Raw genomic sequence first — 21,907 nt, 5'->3', positions numbered from 1 at the left:
GGAACTAATTAGGATACACCTCCCCCTGCTGGACAAAATTGTACTGTGCAACTGGATCACTGGATGTCCTTTCTATTGCTTGGTCCTTTTTTCTTTTTTTCTTTCTTTTTTTTTTTTTTTTAAATATATAAACTTCGACAATGCAAATAATTTTCAGCAACCATACTCTGAAAACTCCAGGTTTCAGAACAAATTGCTAATTAGCGTCCCCCCCCCCCCCCCAAAAAAAGCAAACGAAGCTAAAGCTCCAACCATGTGAGATTTAATTAGAAAAGCAACCACAAAAAAAAAAAAAAAAAAAAAATGCTTTAACGCATGTTGGATTGGTGTAGAAATATATTTCCTCACACAAATGCTACAGAGCTGTATTTGCATTTGGAAGAATGGAAGCAACTATCCATGATGCAACAGGGAACAAATCACATTTGGTGTGCAAAATGCTGTAGCAACAGTTTGGGGATGATATATCGTAAACAGCGTGTCAGATCAGTAACAGAGCTCTTTGTTTTTTTTTTTTTTTTTTTTTTTTAACCTGGCGGTTCTGATTATCACACACAGGTGACCGACAAACGTCACATTCAGTATCTGTAAATGCACTTCCATATAATTCAGTCATGCAAAAACACACTGACGCACAGAGGGAAGACAGAAAGGCTCACAGAGACATGCAGTAAGTAACACCCGTCACGCCCATCCCCCTCCCCCCACCGCCACCAACACATACAGTCCACGTATGGAATACATCAGAGATGGAAATCCTCCAAACAGTAAACACAACGGTCACTGACTGTATGCACACAAAGAGTCAGAGACGCACACAAAGCAAATTAGAGAACGACAGGAAGAATTTGCCAAGAAGGCATGAAAAAAAAAATATATATATAAAAGAATTTTACAAAAAAAAAGGTGAAATGATGGACTTTTGAGTAAATTCAACCAGATCAACTTAATGTTTCTGGGGCCCTTTGTTCCCACAGACATGCTGAAAAAGTGCCAGTAAAAACACACCAAACGATAAATAAAAAATAAAGTGTTACATAATCCAAAATTTAAATGCGGAACCATTTCTTTTTTTTTTTTTTTGCTTTAAATGCTTGAATGAAAGAAAAGACCTACCAGCACTCAATATAAACAAGTGTTATAGAACCTATTGAAGAAGCACTGAGCTTGGGAATAAGATAACATAAAATAAAATAAAATAACATAAAATAAAATAAAATGAAATACTTCTTCTTTACAGCTTTGCAGTGCATTTGAATATTGTTGGAATATGTTGGAATGTATTTTAACATGCATTTTAATGTTTAAAATAGAGCACACACATAATGCATAGTTATGTGGTAGCTGGATTTATCATTGCTGTGAAGAATCAACTTCAACTGAGGGAAGAAGAGACTCATTCTAAGAATTATGAATGCCGCTTTCTTTGACGGTCTGACTCATTCGGAAAGCATTTTTAATTTTCCCCCAAGTCACTGGTGGGTATCTGGGAGATTACAATGACACACAGTCAACACACCACAGCCGGCCACTTCAGTGTGACTCAGAGCTGCGTCACATCCTTCACTAAGCAGTGGTACACTGTAAAATACTTCCTTTAAAAGACTAAAGTAAAAGGGTACTACTAGGGAAGACGTATGGAACACAAAAGAAGCTTTTTTTTTTCTTTTTTTTTGCATATTTGCTTCATTTCAATCTCAAAATTCTTATGAATCCTGATGAAGGAAGTGGAAATGGGTCTTTGGCTTTGAAACGACATTAAAGCAAATCGTGTGCGAGAAACCTGGCTACTACCTACGCTGTGCAGGAAAGATGCAAAATAAAAACAGACTCATAAAAACAATGTAGAAAAGGAACAAGTAAAATCAGTCAAGGTAATGTTTTCAAGGGGGGGGGGGAAGAACATTTGGCTGTTATTGAAAAGTCCCGTCTCATGCAAAATTCACTTTCAATGTTTTCTACAAGAAAATGTGTCTCAGCCTGCCGTTAAGCTCCCTCCAACTGGGAGGTCAGAGAGCGGTTGCCAAATCCCACTCGTACGCTTCAATTTCGTACACGGATCGTGGAGTGCAATAATCCAATTTCCTTCTTTTGTCATGTTTTATGCGCAGCACAAAAAAAAAAAGAAAACGGGAGGACATTTCGCAATACCCAAGCAATAAAAAACAATAAGAAACATTTAGTGCAAGATGCAGCTGTTGGGTAATCCCAACAGGGGGTAGTGTTTTCTCAAAATCGCACACTGCCCGTATGCACCTGGTGGATCCTTTTTTTTTTGTTTTTTTTTGTTTTGTTTTAAACCACCTCAACTACTTCTACCACGACCAGCTAGCAGAAACAAATCTGGCACGCCGACATTACCAAACGCAGACGGACGGACGGACGGACGGACGGCAGTTATCTGACAACAGTTTACACACACGCACACTTGTGCTTCATGCCAGAAAAAGGTACAGTATAAATCTGCACAGCACGCTGACATTGACAAATGGCAGGTTGACAGCGAGGAGCTTGTGAAGCAACTTTCACCGTCCCATTAAAAAAAAAAGTATTACAGATCCAGTTCTGGAGATCGACCCTTTGTGATGTCACAAAGGGCCCTTTGCGACCACCTCATGGCCACTTTGCTCCTGAGCTCTCTGAAATGCGTCAAAAGGTTCGATGGAAGGGCAGCTACATTTGATTGGTTCAAACTTTTTTTTCTTTTTTTTTTTTTGCAGGAGGCTGTAAACAGTGGGCTACATCACGCTGCTTTGAAGTATGCATTTGTGCAAAGGCTGCTCCAAGGAAGTCCTGGATGAGAACGCACACTTTTTACAAAATGGGGAACCAAAAAAAAACAAAAAAAAAACAAACTGAGAATGACCTGAAGGTGGCAGTAATGTAACGATTTAAATGCTGTTAAACTGCTGTTTGACCTCACAGAGGGAAGCAAAACTACATCAACTCAAAAAAAAATAAATAAAAAAAGGTCAGCGCTGCCACCCCACCCCCCGACATTGAACAGACACAGAGAAGACCGTAGAGTTAGCATGCTACAGCTAGGTTGCGCAGCTGGTCAGCGTTCCGAGCTCGCTGCGTTTGCAGCCGCACAAGTTGAACCAGTGTGAGCCAGCGAACTATTAGCTTAAGCTCATTAATTAGCAAAGCAGGATAACGACGATGAAGAAACGGCCCCGGGAGTGACACGTTCTGAACTGAAACTGAGTTCGCCTCGGGACGGAGATCAGCGCCCGTGACGGTGGCAGCAGCAGCAGCAGCAAACGTGCAACTCCGTTCGTGTTTGTCAAGCACAATAAAAGAAAACGGCATTAATGCAACGAGCCCATGCCACAGTGACGCGCAGTCGTACATGCACACAAGCAACACACGTTTGCGTTCACGACACTAATACCAGTTTGGTTTAAAACCGCACGTGTGCGTTTCGTGAAATCCTAGGGATTGAAAAATAATAATAATAATAATAAAATAAAACAATCCTGAAGAATTTTCTTTACAAGATTTAGAAAATAAATCTTTTGACAGTAACAAAAGGGAAAAAACAGCAATAACTCAACAGGTAAAACTTCTGTTAATATTTAAAATGTACAGGTAATATATATATAGAGATATATAAATCATGTAGTTTACAGAGTTTTACAGCAGTGTGTTTACAAGGGGATTGGACTCAGCTGCTAACTGGGGTTTGTCCTCCTGCGTTTGTTGGGGCTTTGCCCGGGGTCGGTCTTCAGCTCACGGTACTGCATCTGCACACACACACACACACACACACACACACACACATAACAGACCGTTTATATGTAACCTTTTATGTGAAGCGTACATGTTTTGGCTTTCGACCATTCACTCTCGATGCAAATTTAACCGAATCAATAATTTCAAAAACCTCATGAAAGAGAAAAATTCATCAAAAATTAGAATTTCACGTTTGCAACAAAGCATTTTGTCTCCCACTTCTGGACTTTCACAGACAAAAAGAGCTCCAACTAGCAGCTACTCTGTGAGAACCTGCTGCTACTCATGTTCTCACACGTAGGAAGGATTTCAAAAAAACAACAACAACGTTTTGGTGGCTTTTAAGCTGACTTTCAATACCTACGAGAGCTTCATATCTCTCAGCCGGGGATATTAAAACTCCACAATGGTCATGTGGATTTGAACGGCTTCCCAATTTTTGGGGAGAACTATCCCTTCAATGAACAGAATCTCAATTCATTCCGGGTCTCCTCGCTCACCACTTGAACATCGGACGGCACCCTGGAGAGGAAGTCCAGCAGCTCGTTGTTGTCGATCATGTACGGGTCGCGCAGCTTCTTCGTGAACTTATTCACACCTGCGAGCAACAACAACAAAAAAAAACAAAAAACGCTTAAAGCAGTCGTGGGCAAACTACGGCCTGGGGGCCATACGTGGCCCGTTAAGCTTGAACTTGAAGCAAATTTGAAGAAATTATATTAAAAGTGTGTAAGTAAGTCATGAAATAGCTGTATTTCATCCATTTTTTCAGTGTCATTTCAATAAAGAGCCCAATACCGTGGGGCTTAAAAGACATATTTTGTTGGAACACTTTTGTTTATTTCTAATAAACATTAAAGCAAGTTTTCTACATTCCCCAAGATATATTTCTATTCTCCTATGAGGTGGGTCACCAAAACACTACATCCGTCTGTCATGTAATAGGGGAAGAAATAAACAAACAACGACAAAAAAACTAAACCCAGGCCTCACCCCACGCCAGCACGAGGTACCGCAGAGGTATGAGGTAGAGCAGGAGCGTGGCCAAACATAAGGCAGTGATGGCCAGCCAGCTCAGGAAAGGCACCGTCCAGTTAAAAGTGCTGCAGAGGAAGAGAAGAGTGGAAACGCGTGATGGCCTCCGTCTTCACGGGTCAGGAGTCCCGAATGTCTCCCCACCGAATTGAGCCAACGCTGTTCACGGCCTTTAGAAAACAATTAGTCAGGAGACGCAAGCCCGACTGTCTCGCCACCGCGTGTAAACAAAGAAATTCACTCCCCCGGGGCGACGCCCTTTTAATGGAGGGCTCATTAACAAGCTGCATTTTTTTGGGGGGGCTTTTCTGCACGACTTCATATCTAAAGCCTAACCCTAGCCCAGAGATGAAGCAGGGACTGGGCGGGTTTATAAAAGGTATAAACGGTGCCAAAAGAAAAAGAAGAATACAACCACTGGTGTCAGTGAATAGTTTGGGAACGAAGAAATTACCACTGCATTTCTTCTACTTTTATCGTATATCATCGTACCATGAGCTGTTTGCATTTGCCATAAATTTTCACAGACTTAGACAAAGCTTTTTTTTGGCTCCTTTTAATTTATTGTCGAAGCAATTGAATAATTTTAGTTTGTCCACACCAGGCTTCCTTAGAAATACGGCTAACCTTGCTCTATGTATATTCTTGTATACATATAAGAGCTCTTCTAAGGGTAGAAAAACCAAATTACTTTTATTGTAGTGCGAGTATACACTTTTATTAATGTATTTATGGGCAGTATATTAAGCTTTTACCAAAATAAAAGTCATAAATCAGGTCAAATTCTATACACTGGACCTTCAAAGACAAAAAACTAAGCAAAACCACGTATGGGCTGACAAAAACATTTTTTTTTTGTTTTTTTTTGCAGAATGCCGCTCCACGGTGTGATACGTACTTCTTTATCCTCTCGCCGTAGGACGCCACGTCATCCAGAGCGCTCTGCACGCTGATGAACACATCCTGGATGGCGTAGAGTTTATCCATGAAGCCCCTGGGCTCCGAGTCCTGCCAGGCAGAGACGAGGGAGAAGTTTTGTGGCTTCGCAGAGATAATTAAGGCTGAAGTGTCTGGCTGTGTTTAAGGCGACGCTACCTTGTCCTCTTTATCCTCATCGTCGTCTTCCCACTCAAACATGGCCTCCATGGACTGCGGCAAGAGCAAGGGGGGCCAGTGAATTTTTTCATTTCAAGGACACAGAGATGTTTTCCCACTTTCCTTACCGTTTCATTAGTTTCTCTGCCAGAGGAAAACATAAAGTTCCAGACGAGCAGCAGCAGCAGAGCCAGCGGCAGCATGTAGAGCTCAAAGTTCCAGACGACCACTACAAACAGCTGGCGACGAGAAGAAAACAAAAAAAACTCAAACCTCTCCTTGTGTGGGAAGATTTTTTTTCAATGCGAGTCATTTTTACTCCCAACTTTCATTAAAGACTTGGGTTTTGAGGAACACATTGAGGGTTCTGGTTAGGGTTGGTTAGGTTAATGCTTAGCAATAGTTTGGGTTTGCCTCTGCAAAAGAATGGGAAATGACCCCAAAAAAAGGTAGCAATACCAGTGTGTGTGTTTGTGTGCGTGCACACGCACGTTGGTTTCATACCAGAAAGGAAACGAGGCTCCTCTTTTTGGATTCCCACTCGAAGCAGCTGTTGATGTACGTGCCGTAGCTTATCAGGACCATGATGCACCTCTTCACTCGGTTAAAGTTCTGCTGCAGTAGCTGAAAGACACGCATCAGAATCACCCAGACAATGTATCTGAATTAAAGCGAAAAAGGACTCAAATGAGGACTGACGCGTCGTTAACAAGTTAGAAAATCACCATTTAAAGTCTTAGAAAAACACCATTATGAGCAATTCTACACCAGATTTTATTATAAATTGAGTTCTTCTTAAAATCAAGAGCAGTAAATAGGTACAAGCACACCTGCTTGGAGACTTTTGGCTCTTCCTCTATGTATTTCTGCTCCGCAGGGACGACAGTCCTGAGAGCAGCTTTGACCTGAAGAGGAAAAACAGGATGAATTCATCCAATGGAGGAATCTACGAATCTAAGAGGATTACGGCCACAAGAAGAGAAAAAAACATTACAGGAAGGACAATTTTATTCAAGTTTTGATTTCGAGTTTTAACTTGAAATTTCGAGAATAAAGTCAAAATGTTGTGAAAAAGGTTAACGTAAAAAAGATGAAATTTTGTGAATAACGTTGACGTTAAAAAAGATGAAATTTCGTGAATAAAGTAGAAATTTCATGAGTAAAGTCGATGCAAATAAAGTGGAAATTTTGTGAATAAAGTGGAAAATTCTAGCTCAATGATATACAAGTAAAGTGCCGAAAACATGTGTATCCCACAAGGTTGACCCACAGTAATCAGGAAACTGGCCAAAACTGAAGTACTCCACCAGGCTTGTGCGCAGATCATTTCCACATTTTGATTTACTTCACGATGACATTAATTGAAAAATTTCGGCTTTTCTTTTTTTTTTTACGTCAACTTTATTCAACACATTTCGACTTTAATCTTGATATTTATTTTCGAATTGGGTACACATTGGGTACACATTTTTTTCCCTCTTCTTTTGGCCCTAATCCTCTTCCATAGAAATCAGACCCTTGACCCTTAAGCTGCATCAAACTGCCTCTGTCTCCCTCTAGTGGTAGTCCATGAGTACTGTCAACCTGACATGTTTCTATCAGCATGGACTGACGTTATTTACTCACATGACTCAGAATTATTCAGCAAACTCTTGAAAAAAAAAATCTTGAACTGGCCCTTTCAACTCGACCTCAGTGACACTCACAGTGTTGTAGATGACGTCGATCTCCAGGTAGATGACTCCTTTGGTCGGGCCGGTCAGCTCCTTATTTTTCAACAAGTAGCTCTTCTGCTCTCCATTTCGGATCTGACAAGTCAGACAGAAGTCGGATCGACACCATTAGAGGTTTAAACTTTAACTTCAGACGATTAAAAAAAAAAAAAATCCTTTCCACTGGGTGTATGTCCCTTCAAACCAACCCCCAGAAAGTGCTCGTAGCTTACATGTAACAAGGGGATGGCCACCTTCCCCAGGTAGTCTGCGCTCCGGTCTCTGTCCTCGTCAAACACCGTCACCTCCAGCACAGAGTGGATGTCTTTCACATTACTGTGAGTAAAGACACAGACACACGAGAATGTAAGAGCAAAAAAAAAAACAAAAAAACAATTGGACTGAATCAAGAGATCAGTCATAATGATTTAAAGGTAACAGGAACAAAAATGTGGGAACTAAAAAGTATCGTTTTGAGGACATTAATTCCATTTTGTCAAATGAAAGTATAATATGTGATATCACAGTATAATGCAATGCAAATAATATAGATATGGTGCAATGAAACTGTTAAGGGTGTCTATTCACACAGGGGTCGCTTGACAACCATGAAGGGTGCCTTGACGATAATCACACTTTGGCCTTTTTACTTTGTTTAATAAATGAATGAATAATTGAGTGCAGGATTTGACATGAAACAAAAAATTGCGGCAAACATTTCGATCCAGACGAAGTGAAGGAGAAGAACGTAGACTCACAAGGTGAAGACCTTGTTCCACTCGGGGTTGAGGTTCTTGTACACGGTGTGCGTCTGCAGCCGGTCGTTGTTCAGCTCCAGCACGCAGAACGGATCGCTCTTGCCTAGACGGAGACGCCGCGTTAACACACACACACACACACACACACATGCACACGCACACGAGCAGCCACTGGGCGGCACCGTTGAGCTCACCGTTCACGTCTGCAGCCATGAGTCCCTCGGCTCTCATCACCTTCACCTGCACGATGCCCACGTCCTTCAGGTTGGAGAGGGAGCGCAGTAGACGCTGGGGAGGAGGTGACGCGTTTCATTCATTTTCATTGCCAGAAAGAGGACATTTTTCCCACTCCAACTCCCTGGCTGCTGGGCCAGAAAAGATAAACTAACTCTCGACCACAGGTGGCAAAAGTATTCACATTGTGTACTTAAGTAAAAGTACGGATACACTGGTAAAACTAAAAGTACTGATTTAACTCTGTTACTCGAGTTAATTAAGCACTCGCTCAAAAATGTACTTAAGTAAAAAGTAAAAAAATTTTTTTTCCCACAAATGAAACAACATTTGTTGGTAATTTTGCAGATTTGCTATTCTCAACACTATAGTTTTGTTCTTTTTCAACTGCAGCACGACCAAACTGTAAACAGTAATAGTTACGACCAGTGGAGCCATTATTGGATGTTGACTTTTCATGTTTATTTTACTCTGTGCTGAAAACATACTGGTTAAGTGAACCCAGGGCCGAGTTACTATAAACAAATCTTCTTCTAAAATGTGATCCACGTTTAAATTTAACCGCACAACAGCAGAGTTCAAATAGCTCCACTTCAAGCAACAACAAAAAAAGGGAATTACTTTGAACCAAATTTCGTGTGTTTTTAAGACTTAAACACGGCGGCAAAAAAACAGCATGTTTTCCCAATGTGAGGAGTAGAAAGTACAGACATTTGTGTACAAATGTAGGGAGTGGAACTGAAAAGATGTTAGAAAATGAAATACTCAAAGTCTATTCAAGTGCAGTAAGAAAGTATTTGTACTTTGTTACTTCCCATCTCTGGAGTCATTTTTACGATACATCATCTAAATCTAAAGCCCTGCAGCAGAACAAAGACGGCATCAGGATATTCCGAGCTTGAAATTCCGAAACTCTTTGAAAAAAAAAACCCCCAAAAACAGTTGCTCACGTATCGCTTGAGGATCTCGCAGCGCTCCTGCGGGTCGTCCAGCGGCGTGACGGACAGGTCGGCGATGGAGACGTGAGCCGAGGCGGTCAGCGTGACCAGCAGCACCACGTAGCCCCGGGACTCCTCCAGCGGCAGCTCCAGGTGATGCGTGTGCTCCTTGGCCAGCGTGGAGAGGTCCAGCTGGCAGCTGCGCCACGATTGGACAGGTGTTATAAAGAGGAATGCAACGATTTCTTTGCAGAATAAGTGGAGTGTGAGTGAGTGTGAGTACTTGTATTTCAGTACTCAGCGATACCGATACTGAGTACTTAATAAAGCCATTATACAATGTAGAATTACTTTGGTTTTTCTTTTTCTCCCTCAGATGTTCTGTTACGTGACATTCCTCCGCATGTTTTTCTAGAACACTGAGTGACTGTCACGAGTTTCACTGCAATACAAACACAGACTTAACACAAATCTGTTGTGGTATCGGCACATATTCTCGGAGTACCAGTAGAGTACTCAACCACGGTACCGATACCGATACCCAACGATACCGATACCCAACACGAGTATCGGCATCATTGCATCCCTGGTTATATATATATATATATATATTTTTTTTTTCACTATTGAGACAAGGTTTTATAAAGTCATGAAAGCTAGTAGAAGGATCTACTCAGGGCTTCTGGAGGAATGTTTGTGGCTACTGGTAATGCCCCGGAGGTCCTTCGCAGAGCCACCGAGGAATTCTGCTGACTTCACAACAACAATCGAGGGTTTCATGGGTCCGAAACCAAAAGAAAAATACAAAAAAAAAAAAAAAAATCTCTGATTTCACTTCAACTGCTTCCACCGGTCTCACGAGGCCAGACTGTTTGTTGATGATTAAACCGTGCCAATAGAAATTCACAGTTCCCCCTTCGAGCTTCTTCCAAATACTGAACTCGTGAACTTCCCATACTGGTGATGCTGACGACACAACAACGCCACTGACCGTCCGATGAAGTCGTCCCTCCTGCCTGTGTCTCGGTCCCACACGGTGATCTCCAGCACTCCTCCGCTCTCCTCGTACAGGTGAAGGTCAAACTGCTCCCTCCACTGTGGACTCAGGGTCTTAGGCACCGTCTGCGGAAACGTTGCAACGCACGCGCGCGCACACACACACACACACAGAGGTTACGAGCCGAGGTCTCAGCGTCCGCGGGAATGAGGTGAACGCGAGCGAGTGCGAGCGACACCTTGCTGCGGTACTTCTGCTGGCCCAGTCGGAACTTGGCGTACGGGTCGCTCAGCCCGTTGGCGTCCATGGGGATCAGGTTGCGGCCCTCGATCAGCGCGATGCTGACGATGCCGCGCCACAGCTGGGATTTCCGGTGGAGGTCGGCGAGCCGCGCCGACTGCTGCTGCTGGATGGCGGAAAAGACACGGTCGCAAAAACAAGGCTTGACGTGCGGCGGGCGAGGGGGGAGGTGTGCGGCGTGCAGGTGGAGTAGAGGGGGGGGGGGGGCCGTGTTCCTCATCGGTTCAACCCGTATGATGCAAAATTCACTTTATCAACATCTCCGCCAGGAGTGGTGTTTGTCGCATCATTTTGCGATGCGACAAACCAAAGCTTTTCGCACATTTTCGCACAATTTTCGCGGGCACACCGCTTTGCGGCGCTTCCGCATCTGCTGTGAACCCAGCGTAAGACCCATAGTCAGGTGATCCTAGCTGCTTTCTGGTAAGAAATGTATTACACTGTGGGGTTAAAACTGCCTTGAAATGCACATGCAATTCAAACCGCGATTAATCGCAGTTAACTACGAAGATTCTACCATTAATCGTGATTTTAAAAAAAAATAGTTTTTAATATATATACATACATATATATGTAATTATTTTTTATTAGTAGTTTTTTCCCCATGACATCTGAATTTTTTTGTAGATCTGTATGAAGATTTTTTTTTTTTTGGGATAGTTGTTGTGCGAGGCTGCTTTGCGTTGGACTGGGATGGAAAAAAAAAAAAGAATCTCTGAATTGAATCTAATACAGGTCCTTTGAAGCAACCCAACAGCAAGTAAAGATTTGTGTTTGGAGAGGTTGCACGGGGAGACGAACAGGGCCCTGCTCACAAGCCACTGGACACTGGGTGACATTTGATGACATTTGAACATGTTCGTCGATGTTGGAAGACGTTCAAACATGTAAAAAAAACAAACAAAACAATCCCTGAATCTAAAGTGGGCAGGCAGGATGACGAAGGCACTGACGGGAAGGAGGCTGACTGGGGAGGGGGGCGGGGGGGCTTCGATGATGGCGATGATGATTATGGGGATAATGAAGATGATGGGAGCAGCGGTGGCAAGTTACCTTAGTGGAACGTTTCCAGGACCTCCTGAGCAGCATAGTCTGAATATACATTGAAAGATGTCAATATAACTGACTGCGGTGAGAAGACGAGGGGAAACTACTGGGCGGCCTAGACACTGCACGGACTAATTACCTTGGAACTGCTAATTAACTACTGATTACAACTCATTTGGGAGAAGCGAAGCCTTTTTTTTGATGCCACTAGAGGGGGCCGCGTGACGGATTCCAACTCTAGGAAGCTAAAGCGCCCCCCCCATCCATCCGCATCTCTGTCCGTCCCCCACTGGAGCCGCCGCCCTCGGGCTCAGGCGATAATTAATTCATACGCTGCATAAAACATGGGCGAGACGAGCTGCGGGATGGATTCTGGAAGGAGGGATATATTTGGCGGAAGGAAAAACTCTTACACCTTTGAAAGTATGAGCATAAACTAAGCGCGGTGCATCAGAATGATATTTTTTAAAAACTCAATGAGCGCAAAAAAAACAAAAACAAAAACAAAAAACCCTACTGCACGATACATGATAGCTTGTCTGCATACATACAACTGAGTTCTGTAATGTATTAACGCCTCCATTAGATTCTTTTCTGCCCTCTGCCTGACGAGGAGAAAAAAAGAAAGAAAAAAAAAAAAAGCCTCCCGCCGGACCAGCGGCTAAAGTAGGGAGGGGACTCTCGCAGGGGTGAGATAACAGGAAGTCACTAAAAGCTTAATCACGGCTCCACTCACTTTATTCACATATGGCTTCCAGCGATACGTCCTAACCTCCCCCTGCCGCGGGAGACACAGACGCAGCACAGACACGCCGTCACTAAAAGTGAACCTGTGTGACAGGCGGGGTGAGGGGAGGACTCTGTGGAGCTGGTCTACTTTTTTTTTTTTACAACGAGCAATCAGGAGGATATTCGTGGGTTAAATGGTTCGTTCAATGGACATTGGAAAATTCACTTTGAGTCCAAGTCCAGTTTCTGCAGCCGTCCTCTTTTCTGGGAGTCCTTACCCTCAATGCAGTGTTGTTGGGATTACTCCATATAAAAGTAATCCAACTACTGATTACTAATTACTCCTTAAAAAAAAAAAAAATCTGGTTACTTCTTTACTACTTTGTTTCATATGTAATCAATCACTAATGACTTTAGTTCAAAAAGAGTAAACAGTTGAGGACGTCTTGTTTCCTGCACATAACGTACAACGGACCACGATATTTTTTCATTCAGACGAGATGAACTCAAAACAATGTTTGTATTTCCAGCTATCAAACGCAGCCGCTGTTTTTTCTTTTGCCGTCGCCATGCTTGTTTTGCCTCGTTGTCGCACATCCATATCAATGACGGTGCACGCACGGCTGCGTCATCACTCTGCCACATCATTGTTTTCGGTCGTTTTAAAAGATTTCCGACATTTTGTGGATAATAAAGTAACGGAATCGCTACTTGATAGAGTAGTTATGATATAATTACCAGTTTTGCCAGAGTAATCCCGTTACATTACTGTGTTACTAAAAAAAAAGTAGTTTAATTACAGCAGTGGATTACTTCATAATAGATTACTCGCCAACACTGCCTCAATGCACAAAAAAGATTGCAAGGATAAAAAAAAAAAAAAAAAAACACCTTACAAAATGCATCAGCTTACTGAGCCAGGCAAAAAAATTAAAAAAAATATTTAAAATTGTGTGAATTAAAGTCATCAGAAAAGCCATTGAGAAAAAAATTTGCTGAAATTAGATCTGCGATAGTTTAAAGCAGCACATCTAAACGTGAAGCCGCTTTCGTACCGTTGAGTCTCGTCGCTCCTCCATGGGACTGTCTTTAGGGGTCAGGGTGACTGCCAGCTCCAGGGAGCCCAGGTCCTGTTCGGGGCACCGGGGGTCCTTCAGCACCAGCGTCACAGGTATCGTCCTGCAAGACAAGTCCCAGGAGACACAGGCACAACCAAAGTTAGCAAACTGCTTCTGCACCTCAACTGGACGCGGCAAAAAGGATTTTTCTTTTAAAAGAATGATTGTGGTTGAACTAACACTCTGCACATCACATTCAGAGCAGGCCAATCAGATCATTTATTTTTCCGGACAGCTCAGCTGTAGCTGATAGTTTCCCAACAGCTGGAGGCTTGAGCTGCTCTCTGGTTTTATGCATTTGGCAGATTTGCTTTGGCCTGGCATTTCCTCATTGCAGGATGGAATTATTACACAATTAATATTTCTCAAAGTACCTACTTCCTGTTTTTGCTACGTTCTTGAGTGTCCCTCTGCTGTAGAATCACAAATGTGTGATATCCTGTGTGTGATATACATACCTAGGTATGAACTACAGTGCAGCCTAGTGCGTAATAAATAATGTAGAGAGCTGCTGTATTTTACAGCATAGTATAATACAGTAAATTACAATTCACCTCCGTGGGCAATTCTGCACTAGGCTGTGCAATACATTGTGCAACAACAAATGCAACACGCTTCATAATATCCTAGCGCAGGATAGCATAGGGTAGCATAACATAACATAGCATTGCTATAGCAAAGCACAGTATGGTACTGTACTGCAGTACAACATAGTATGGCAATGTTCAGCAAAGCTTAGAATAGTGTTGCATTACAAAGCAAGTATGGTGCTGTGCTATACAGATCATAGTCCTGTACACTGTGCTTTGCTTTGTTATGCAATGCTATACTGTACTATGCTATGCTATGCTGTGTTGTACTATGCATGCATGGCAATATATAGTTGTTTTTTTTGTTAGTTTTTTACATAAAATGAAAGTGCGGTGGTGTATTGGGAAGATGACTGCCCCTTATATTTACTTGTGCAGAAGGTGCAACACAAACGCTGTCCAACTGACTGATTGATAAATGATCTTACCTCTGCTGCTCCAGAGACTCCAGGTAGAGGTAAGCGGAACCCATGAAGTCATCTTGAAGGCCAAAGTCGTAGTCAAACACCTGTGGAAAAGCCACAAAAAAGACTTGAGCACTAACTTGTGTGCCGTGCGACCGATGGCGAAGCCCAGCCCGTGCGCCGAGGGAGGTGCGACCTCACCTTGACGTACAGCGGCTCGCTCAGACTGTCCAGCACCACCGTCGTCCTCTCATCCCACACTGGGTTCAGGTTGCGGTGGATGGTTTTACTCCTGAACACCTCCTTCCCGGCCAGCTTGAACTTGACATAGGGATCACTGCTGCCTATATATATATATATATATATATATATATATATATATATATATATACATATATGTAAAAAAAAAAAAAAAAAATAGGTATCAGTATCTTTATTTAAAAATGAATGCAACAATCTCTTCCAGACAGGAATAAGCCCACCTCCTCTGTCCCGCACGGCCAGGTTGTGTCCCCTCTTCAGCTCGATCTCCAGCTTGTACATCCCTGAGCTGTGGACCGACCGCTCCGGAGGAACCGTCGACGAGCAAGAAACGCCCACGGCCTGTCAGCGGCACAAAAAAAAACAAAACCCAAAAGCAAGGTTTGATGCCGAACAGCAAGAAAGAGGAAGTCAGTTACCCCATCGCCGCAGGGGCCAGTCTTGTAAAGAAAAAAATCAGCGACACTTCCCCATGAAATAAAAAGGGGCAGGAGCGACTGCTTCAGCTTCTCCGCTCCGAGCGCGGCAGAGAAAACCGGGCCGGGGCTGACTGAGGCATCCAGTCCAACACGGCAACTTGTCCCATGGGTGACTGCTTACAGGAAATTACTCGAGGGTGGTTTCCTCCCATCTTACTAGCGATGTGGAGCTGATATATTTTTTTTTTTCCATTTTTGTACAAGCCATTTTCCTCCCCGCAGCAGCAGCATCACCTCGGGTGTGGCGGAGCAGCACTTATGTACAAGAGCGCGGAAACTTCTCTTCTTTTCGAAACCATCTTCATCTTCTCTATCGCGTTCGTGTCTTTCCAGCGCAGACGTGCCCTTTCGAATAACAAATGTCTGAGCAGCAGCAGCTGCGATCCGAAGGTAAAGACGTGAAATCTGACAGAGAACACAACAACGTGAGGTCATTGGATGGCCAAAACGCCAAAAAAGACACAGCCAGTGTACATACACTCACTGGCCACTTTTTACAATACAATGTTCAACTGCTTTTTAAATAAAACATTGCAACCATCTATTTTGGTTGGCAGATATTGGTGCCGACCAAAATAAATGTGTCCTGTGAACGGCTGTCGTGAGAAGGAAAATTGCCTTGTTGATGTCAGGGGTCAGAGGTCAGACTGGGCCGACTGACTGGAGACCACAGGAAGGCAACGGGATTTGCCTTCACCGCCTCAATTCCAACCTCGAGGCAGTGTAAATATAGATATACGCACGCACGCACGCGCACACACACACACACACACTGACCACTGACCAGGTTCTAATAAAATGGCAGTTCAGAGTACAATTACGGTGGCTGACAAGGCCCAAACACAATACAATTGCCCAATGCGCCTTTAGCCGTTAGTGAAAACAGCTGCAGGTATGGAAACGATGCAAATTCACAAACACAAGTCTTTTTTTTTTTTTTTTTTCGTTTGCACCACGATCCTTTTTCAGGACCTTGTCTAGACTTGTGTTTGTGTTTGTGAATTTGCATCGTTTTCGTACCTGCAGCTGTTTTTGCCAACTAAGGCGCATTAGGCAGTCGTATTGTGTTTGGCCCTCGTCGGCCATCGTATACAACAGAAACAGGATGCAACAAAAAGGGCAGCTGAACAGAACCTCAAAAGTGAAGTACGCGCAAATAACAAACATAACATCACGTGACACTGTGATAATGGAAAAAAAAAAACAACAACCAAGAAGTTCCCCATCAAAAAAAACCTCTCCGGGGCGTAAATGGCAGAGAGACTGAGATTCTAAGACACAAAAATGAGAAAAGAAATGTTTGCATGAAAAAGAGGTGAATGCTCAGAAATGTTGGTGCCGTCGTGTGTTCTACGGCAGTGCTACAAGTGATGTCGCTATACGTCCTTATATTGATGTTTGCGCTCCAGTGCGTGAATACGACACTCGCTCATAAAATGTGAGTAGTGAAAAACACGCCCCGCCACGGCGCCCTGGCGTTAATCAAACATGCATCGTTTAAAAGCCAGAGAGTTATTGGGCTGGGGCTCCGTATCCTGTCAATAAAAGCACACACACACACACACACACACACACACACACACACACACACACACACACACTTGCACCAGCTCCCCGATCAATAAGTGCTTTGAGACACTAGCGCTGCAGGGATACAGCTGTGTGAGATGAAAAGAGGCCTGAGCCTTCAGCGGATCAGGTGACCGTCACGCAGTTAAAACACAGAGAGGAACGTGGACCTGGATCGACGCTGCTGAATGAGAACCGAGTTCCAACCAGATCCATCAACACCTTACCCCCCCCCCCCCTCCCCCCAGCTGCAGCCCCTGCAGCGCTCAAGGCTGATTGGCCTGGACCCTCTGGTATGCACGCTGTTTGCGTGTTTAACGCCTTGGCATTTTGCAGCCGCCCGCTGGAACTTTTACTGGGCAGCCACTTCCAAGTGAAACCATGTGTTTCTGCAGGAAAACGCGGTTGAGGTGCAGCGGCTGCTGGAACCGGGGTTAAAATGACAGAACGTCGGGTCTATCGGGGGACTGAGGAAAATCGAGGGAGCGTTTTGCAAAATCGGGAGCAAATCCAAATCTGCTCGACGAGAAACATGACGGGAAGCCGTAGCGAGCAACAGCTGAGTCCGGCTGGTGACATTCAGAACCACATGTTGCCGACGGCTGCAGCTGGACCACAGAAGGTCTCGCTGAAAATTAGAAGGAAATGCCGCAGTCCGGACGCGGTGCAAACGCAGCTATTTGGTTTGCACCTTGTGTGTTTCGTAATTTGTTTTTTTGTTTTTTTTTGTTTTTTAGCTCACAACATTTTTATGAATCTGTTTCACTTACAGACTTAAAGGCCTCGCCGCCATCTTTGCCCTGCTCTATCCTGCGAATGTTCTTGCTTTTTTCCCCCCCGCGGGGGTCCGTAAAGTTATTGATCGTCTCCGTCCTTCCTGCCTCAGCCTGTCCCTCAGCACCGAACCCCTGCTTCTTCTTCCTGTGTAAAGACTCTTTTACTTAATATTTAATGGACCGAGGATTCCGCTGGTGGCTGACTGTGTCTAAGGCAGCTGCGGAGTTCAAGCTCCAAGCTCTGGGGGGAAAAAAAAGCATAATTCTATTTACCTGGCAGTGATTTGCGTGCACGTATGTGTATGTTTCCTTTTTTTTTTTTTGTTCACCTAAGTACTGAAATACGATGCACGTGAATCAAGATTAAAGACAAGTAGAATTCTGGTTAGATCTTGGAAATGCTATTAACAAAAACGTCTCTCGGACAGCGGAGGTTTGACGAAGTGGCTGCTCTTTTTCATCCAATTTCAAGACAATATTTTTAAATCGTCTTTCAGGTTCTGTGTTATGTAAAAATCGGTAATGTGTGCCTGTCAATGACCTTCAAGGAAAATATAAATCCACCGTCTTTTGCTTTCTCCACTTTTCAGCAAGAGTCATATTAGCCCTTCCTGACATCACAAAGGGCATTGATATCCATATAAGATACTGACACCCCCGCCTTGTTTTGAATGAATGAATGAGTTCTTTATTTCGATCATGTAATGATAACTTAAAAAACAGCTTAAAAGAAAAATTATTATAAAACAGTTAACAAAAAAAAAAAAAAAAAATCGAAAACAAACAAAAACCATAAGCTGCATTTGCGACTACATGAGCGAAAAAAGGAGTAGGAAGAAGTAAGAATGAACTGTTTTTGTCCCTTCTGAAGAAGATCCAACAGCGTCTCAGATTTCGTAGGAAACCACCAGGCTGCCTTTTTTTTTTTTTTTTTTCTTCTACATTAGGCTGTTGAGAGAGGGCTCAACATCCTGTTTTCTGTAGATCTAAACACTTTTGGCTCAATTAACTGCGGTCAAAATGGGTATAACACAGGTTCTAATGACACTGTTGCTCGGTCTGCTCGGCTCCCATTCACGGCGAGGTAATGCAAGGGAGGCTGACTCAGAGACGTAACGCGGCAGGAGAGTCTCAGCAAAACTGCAAACAAGCCGCTTAAGAGCAGATTATCTGGCGGCAAAGTCAGGAAGCACCCAGGTAAGAATAGCGCGGGGACGTGCACAATCCCATCAGCTATTCTGATGCTCTCTAATTTTAGCTCAGTGTGTGTTTGTGTTGACAAAAACAAAAAAAAAAAAACATCTGTAAAGTGGGGTGGAGTCAACGGAGTCCTTCTTATGTGACTGGTTTATCTGCTGCTGATCTGATTGTAAGATGTCCTGTGAGATCTGCGTGTGGAATGCACTGTATCTGAGTGACTGTGAAATAGTGTTGGGCGATTTTGGACAAAAATAAAATTCTGATTTCTGTCTCTGAAAACTCGATTGTCTATTTTCTTCCTGGTTTTAACATCTGCTGTAGCAAGGACAACTACTCATGCAAGTAAACAAAGGTAGCCAGTTAACAGCTTCTCGAGGGGGGAGGAGGACTACGGTAGCCTAAAGGCGCCGACCCAGAAGCATTTTTTTTAGTCATGACGATGGGATTCCCAGAGGGTGGTGGGAAACAGGGAGAGTTTCTAGAGCGGCGGCTGCGATTGGGCAAATTGCCCCTTGTTTTGATCTTGTGCAGTCAAAAGTGAGACACACAAGGCCTCGGGAGGGGGGGGGCATTGTTTTTGATGTGTTGCATTTTGCAAGCTCGTAAATGTGTGCGCTTGCAGCCTCAGTGAAAATGAGATTTTAATCTCAGCTTCCTGTGAAAATACAGCAGGGCCCTTCACAGTAACTCTCTTTAGTTTTAGTGTAGAAGGGTTCAATTGCAACGTAATTTAAATTCACACCAACTAGAAAATACATTTGCGAGTTGCCTCAAGTAAACCCTTCTACACTAAGAGAGACTTAGATGACCTGGACCCTCACAGACTCTTTGTTTTAGGGTTTTTATCATCTGTTTTACTTTTGATCAAATTAAATGTTCCTTTTTCTAGATAAAGTGTCAAATATATTTCCAGCAAAAAGGTGTCTGTCTGCTTTTATTCTTTTCTAAAATGCACAAAATCTATTTCCCACGGCTGACTGAAGCAGCAAGGATCCGCGTTGCGATTTCCACAAAAAGAGCATCTCTGTCTGCTTCGGTTTTTCCCCACAGTGACGTGGGTCTGACATGCATGACATGGCAGAAAGTGAAACCCTGGCGCTTAGACAAGACCGTCAGACGTGCCATCCGTCTTTCGCGTGGTCTGTACATACATCTTCCTGTCAGCGGAGGAGCCGCACACAACACGGCGCTTGGACCTCAGCGCCCCACTTCCGTTAATGCTGCTGCCGATTGCGTGCCACCACAATCAATACCGCAAATGAAAGATGCTGGAGCCGCGGCAGTAAACATAGTCCTAGCGTGATTTATGGATCCCCCCACCCCCCATAGTGTTGCCCTGTTGACCTAATTTGTACAGAGCAATAACATTTTGGCATTTTGGCCATGTATTTGTGGAAGAAGAAGAAGAAGAAGAAGAAGAAGAAGAAGAAGAAGAAGAAGAAGAAGAAGACATTTATTCCATCATTAGTTATTAAAGTCAACATTAATAAGAAAGGTGTGTCTGTCACTGTAGTCTTGGAGCTTGAGTGAAGGCAACCGGACCAGTTCAGTTGCCTTCACTCAACCTTCGAGACTAATAAAGGTGAGAGGGTTTTTGACTAGAAAAACACGTTGGTGCCCCTCCAATCAATCAGCCTCCTGCTCCTCCCGTCAGTCTGTGTTGACACCGCAGGAACGAAAAAGCAATTTGTTTACAAAACTAGTTGAAGGCACCTGGAGCAGCTGCAGCGCAGCCCACATCACTGCATCACCTTGTCAGACAGAAATAACTGAGCCCCGGGGACACTTTGGAGCAGACTTTTACAATTCAGTCAATTTTACAGCTAATTCTGCATCAACATTCATTTGACGTATTCTATTGCATACATATAGGCATACATATCTGACGTCTGTAGTATGCAAATATTCACTTTTCAACGTGGACTCCTGTCGAACAACTTTTTATGACTCACTGAAAAAAAGTATTTCAAAAAAATATACGTTAAATGTCCAAAAAGACTGCATATTTAGCCCTCTGTTTACAGCGCTGATGCGTTTTTGGTTCACATTTTTTGGATATGGGACAAAGACAAGATTGCTGCCAAGGGGATTTCAGGGGGTGGGTTGACCAGTTTGCTGGGGGTCCTGTCACCAACCTGAGAGAGGTATATTGAGATGTCGGTGACGTCACAAAGGGACGTGTTCTTTTTTAAGAAAATAAATAAATAAATAAATAAATAAATAAAAAAAGGGGCAAGGAAAAGAAGTAAAGCATGAATTTCACCACCAAGCAAGCTTGGGTAACGTAGGATTTTCTAAATTAAAAAAGTGAGGCGCTACTTCCCTGTTGCTTAACATACCGTGAATTCAGTTCTGTGATCTGTATTCTATTAACATCAGGGATGATGCCAAAGCTGCTTTTTACATGTCCACTTAGCAAAACGCTCAAAATGCTCAATGCTTAAAAAAAAAAATGCTCGAAATTGCTAAGAAATGTAGGGTCGCAGCTGCGCAACATCCTCTTAGACAGTTTATGCGCCGATAGTGTGTTTAAATATGCTCATGTTAAATCACCAGCCCAGTCGTTTGACTAATCCCAGAGCTGCCTGCGCTGAACCCCCCCCCCCCACACACACACACACCTACCTACACATAAACAGTTTGCCAGGCCGCTGCAGAAGATCAATAGATCTCATGCAGGTCAGGAGGATCCCAAGCAGGACAACACAGCCGGTCTGAGCAATGACCCAATAATGCCATGCTGAGTCGTGACCTGCGGCGGGATCCGGAGGAACGAGCCCGTAAACAACAATCAGGTCATGCGGTGCGGCTGCCTATAACCGGTTATATACAGCCTTTATCTCTCCCGTGCGGACGGCTGAGATTAAAACCGTCGCATTTGCATTTCTGACACACTTTGCTGCTGAGCTGTGCTGAGCCCGGCTAATGTA

At 43.5% G+C, this 21,907-nt stretch overlaps 1 protein-coding gene across 7 annotated transcripts in view; it reads right to left on the bottom strand.

Moving 5' to 3' along the window:
* Positions 1–318: 318 nt before the first annotated feature.
* Positions 319–21,907, bottom strand: part of mctp1b (multiple C2 domains, transmembrane 1b) — a 30,632-nt gene continuing 9,043 nt past the window's right edge. For 2 of the 7 annotated variants that reach the window (XM_076029748.1, XM_076029755.1), the window contains exons 2-22: positions 15,175–15,295; positions 14,894–15,036; positions 14,717–14,796; positions 13,636–13,759; positions 12,588–12,629; positions 11,858–11,896; positions 10,743–10,910; positions 10,499–10,629; positions 9,520–9,706; positions 8,530–8,623; positions 8,336–8,438; positions 7,811–7,913; positions 7,572–7,673; positions 6,696–6,770; positions 6,370–6,489; positions 5,994–6,104; positions 5,866–5,919; positions 5,669–5,778; positions 4,729–4,838; positions 4,236–4,333; positions 319–3,746 (exon numbers count right to left, since the gene is read on the bottom strand). In XM_076029748.1, coding sequence (XP_075885863.1) covers positions 3,675–3,746; positions 4,236–4,333; positions 4,729–4,838; positions 5,669–5,778; positions 5,866–5,919; positions 5,994–6,104; positions 6,370–6,489; positions 6,696–6,770; positions 7,572–7,673; positions 7,811–7,913; positions 8,336–8,438; positions 8,530–8,623; positions 9,520–9,706; positions 10,499–10,629; positions 10,743–10,910; positions 11,858–11,896; positions 12,588–12,629; positions 13,636–13,759; positions 14,717–14,796; positions 14,894–15,036; positions 15,175–15,295 — 2,187 coding nt within the window. In that variant the 3' untranslated portion in view covers positions 319–3,674. The remainder of the gene's footprint in view (positions 3,747–4,235; positions 4,334–4,728; positions 4,839–5,668; positions 5,779–5,865; positions 5,920–5,993; positions 6,105–6,369; positions 6,490–6,695; positions 6,771–7,571; positions 7,674–7,810; positions 7,914–8,335; positions 8,439–8,529; positions 8,624–9,519; positions 9,707–10,498; positions 10,630–10,742; positions 10,911–11,857; positions 11,897–12,587; positions 12,630–13,635; positions 13,760–14,716; positions 14,797–14,893; positions 15,037–15,174; positions 15,296–21,907) is intronic. The other 5 variants (XM_076029749.1, XM_076029750.1, XM_076029751.1 and 2 more) reach the window with 5 other exon arrangements.

The sequence above is a fragment of the Nelusetta ayraudi genome, unplaced genomic scaffold (genome assembly GCF_046127955.1).
Source record: "Nelusetta ayraudi isolate G7.1 ecotype Tasmania unplaced genomic scaffold, CSIRO-AGI_Nayr_v1 ptg000026l, whole genome shotgun sequence".
NCBI classification, from domain to species: Eukaryota; Metazoa; Chordata; class Actinopteri; order Tetraodontiformes; family Monacanthidae; genus Nelusetta; species Nelusetta ayraudi.
Note: the sequence above shows the minus strand (reverse complement) of the source record. Positions and strands in the feature narration are given on the sequence as shown.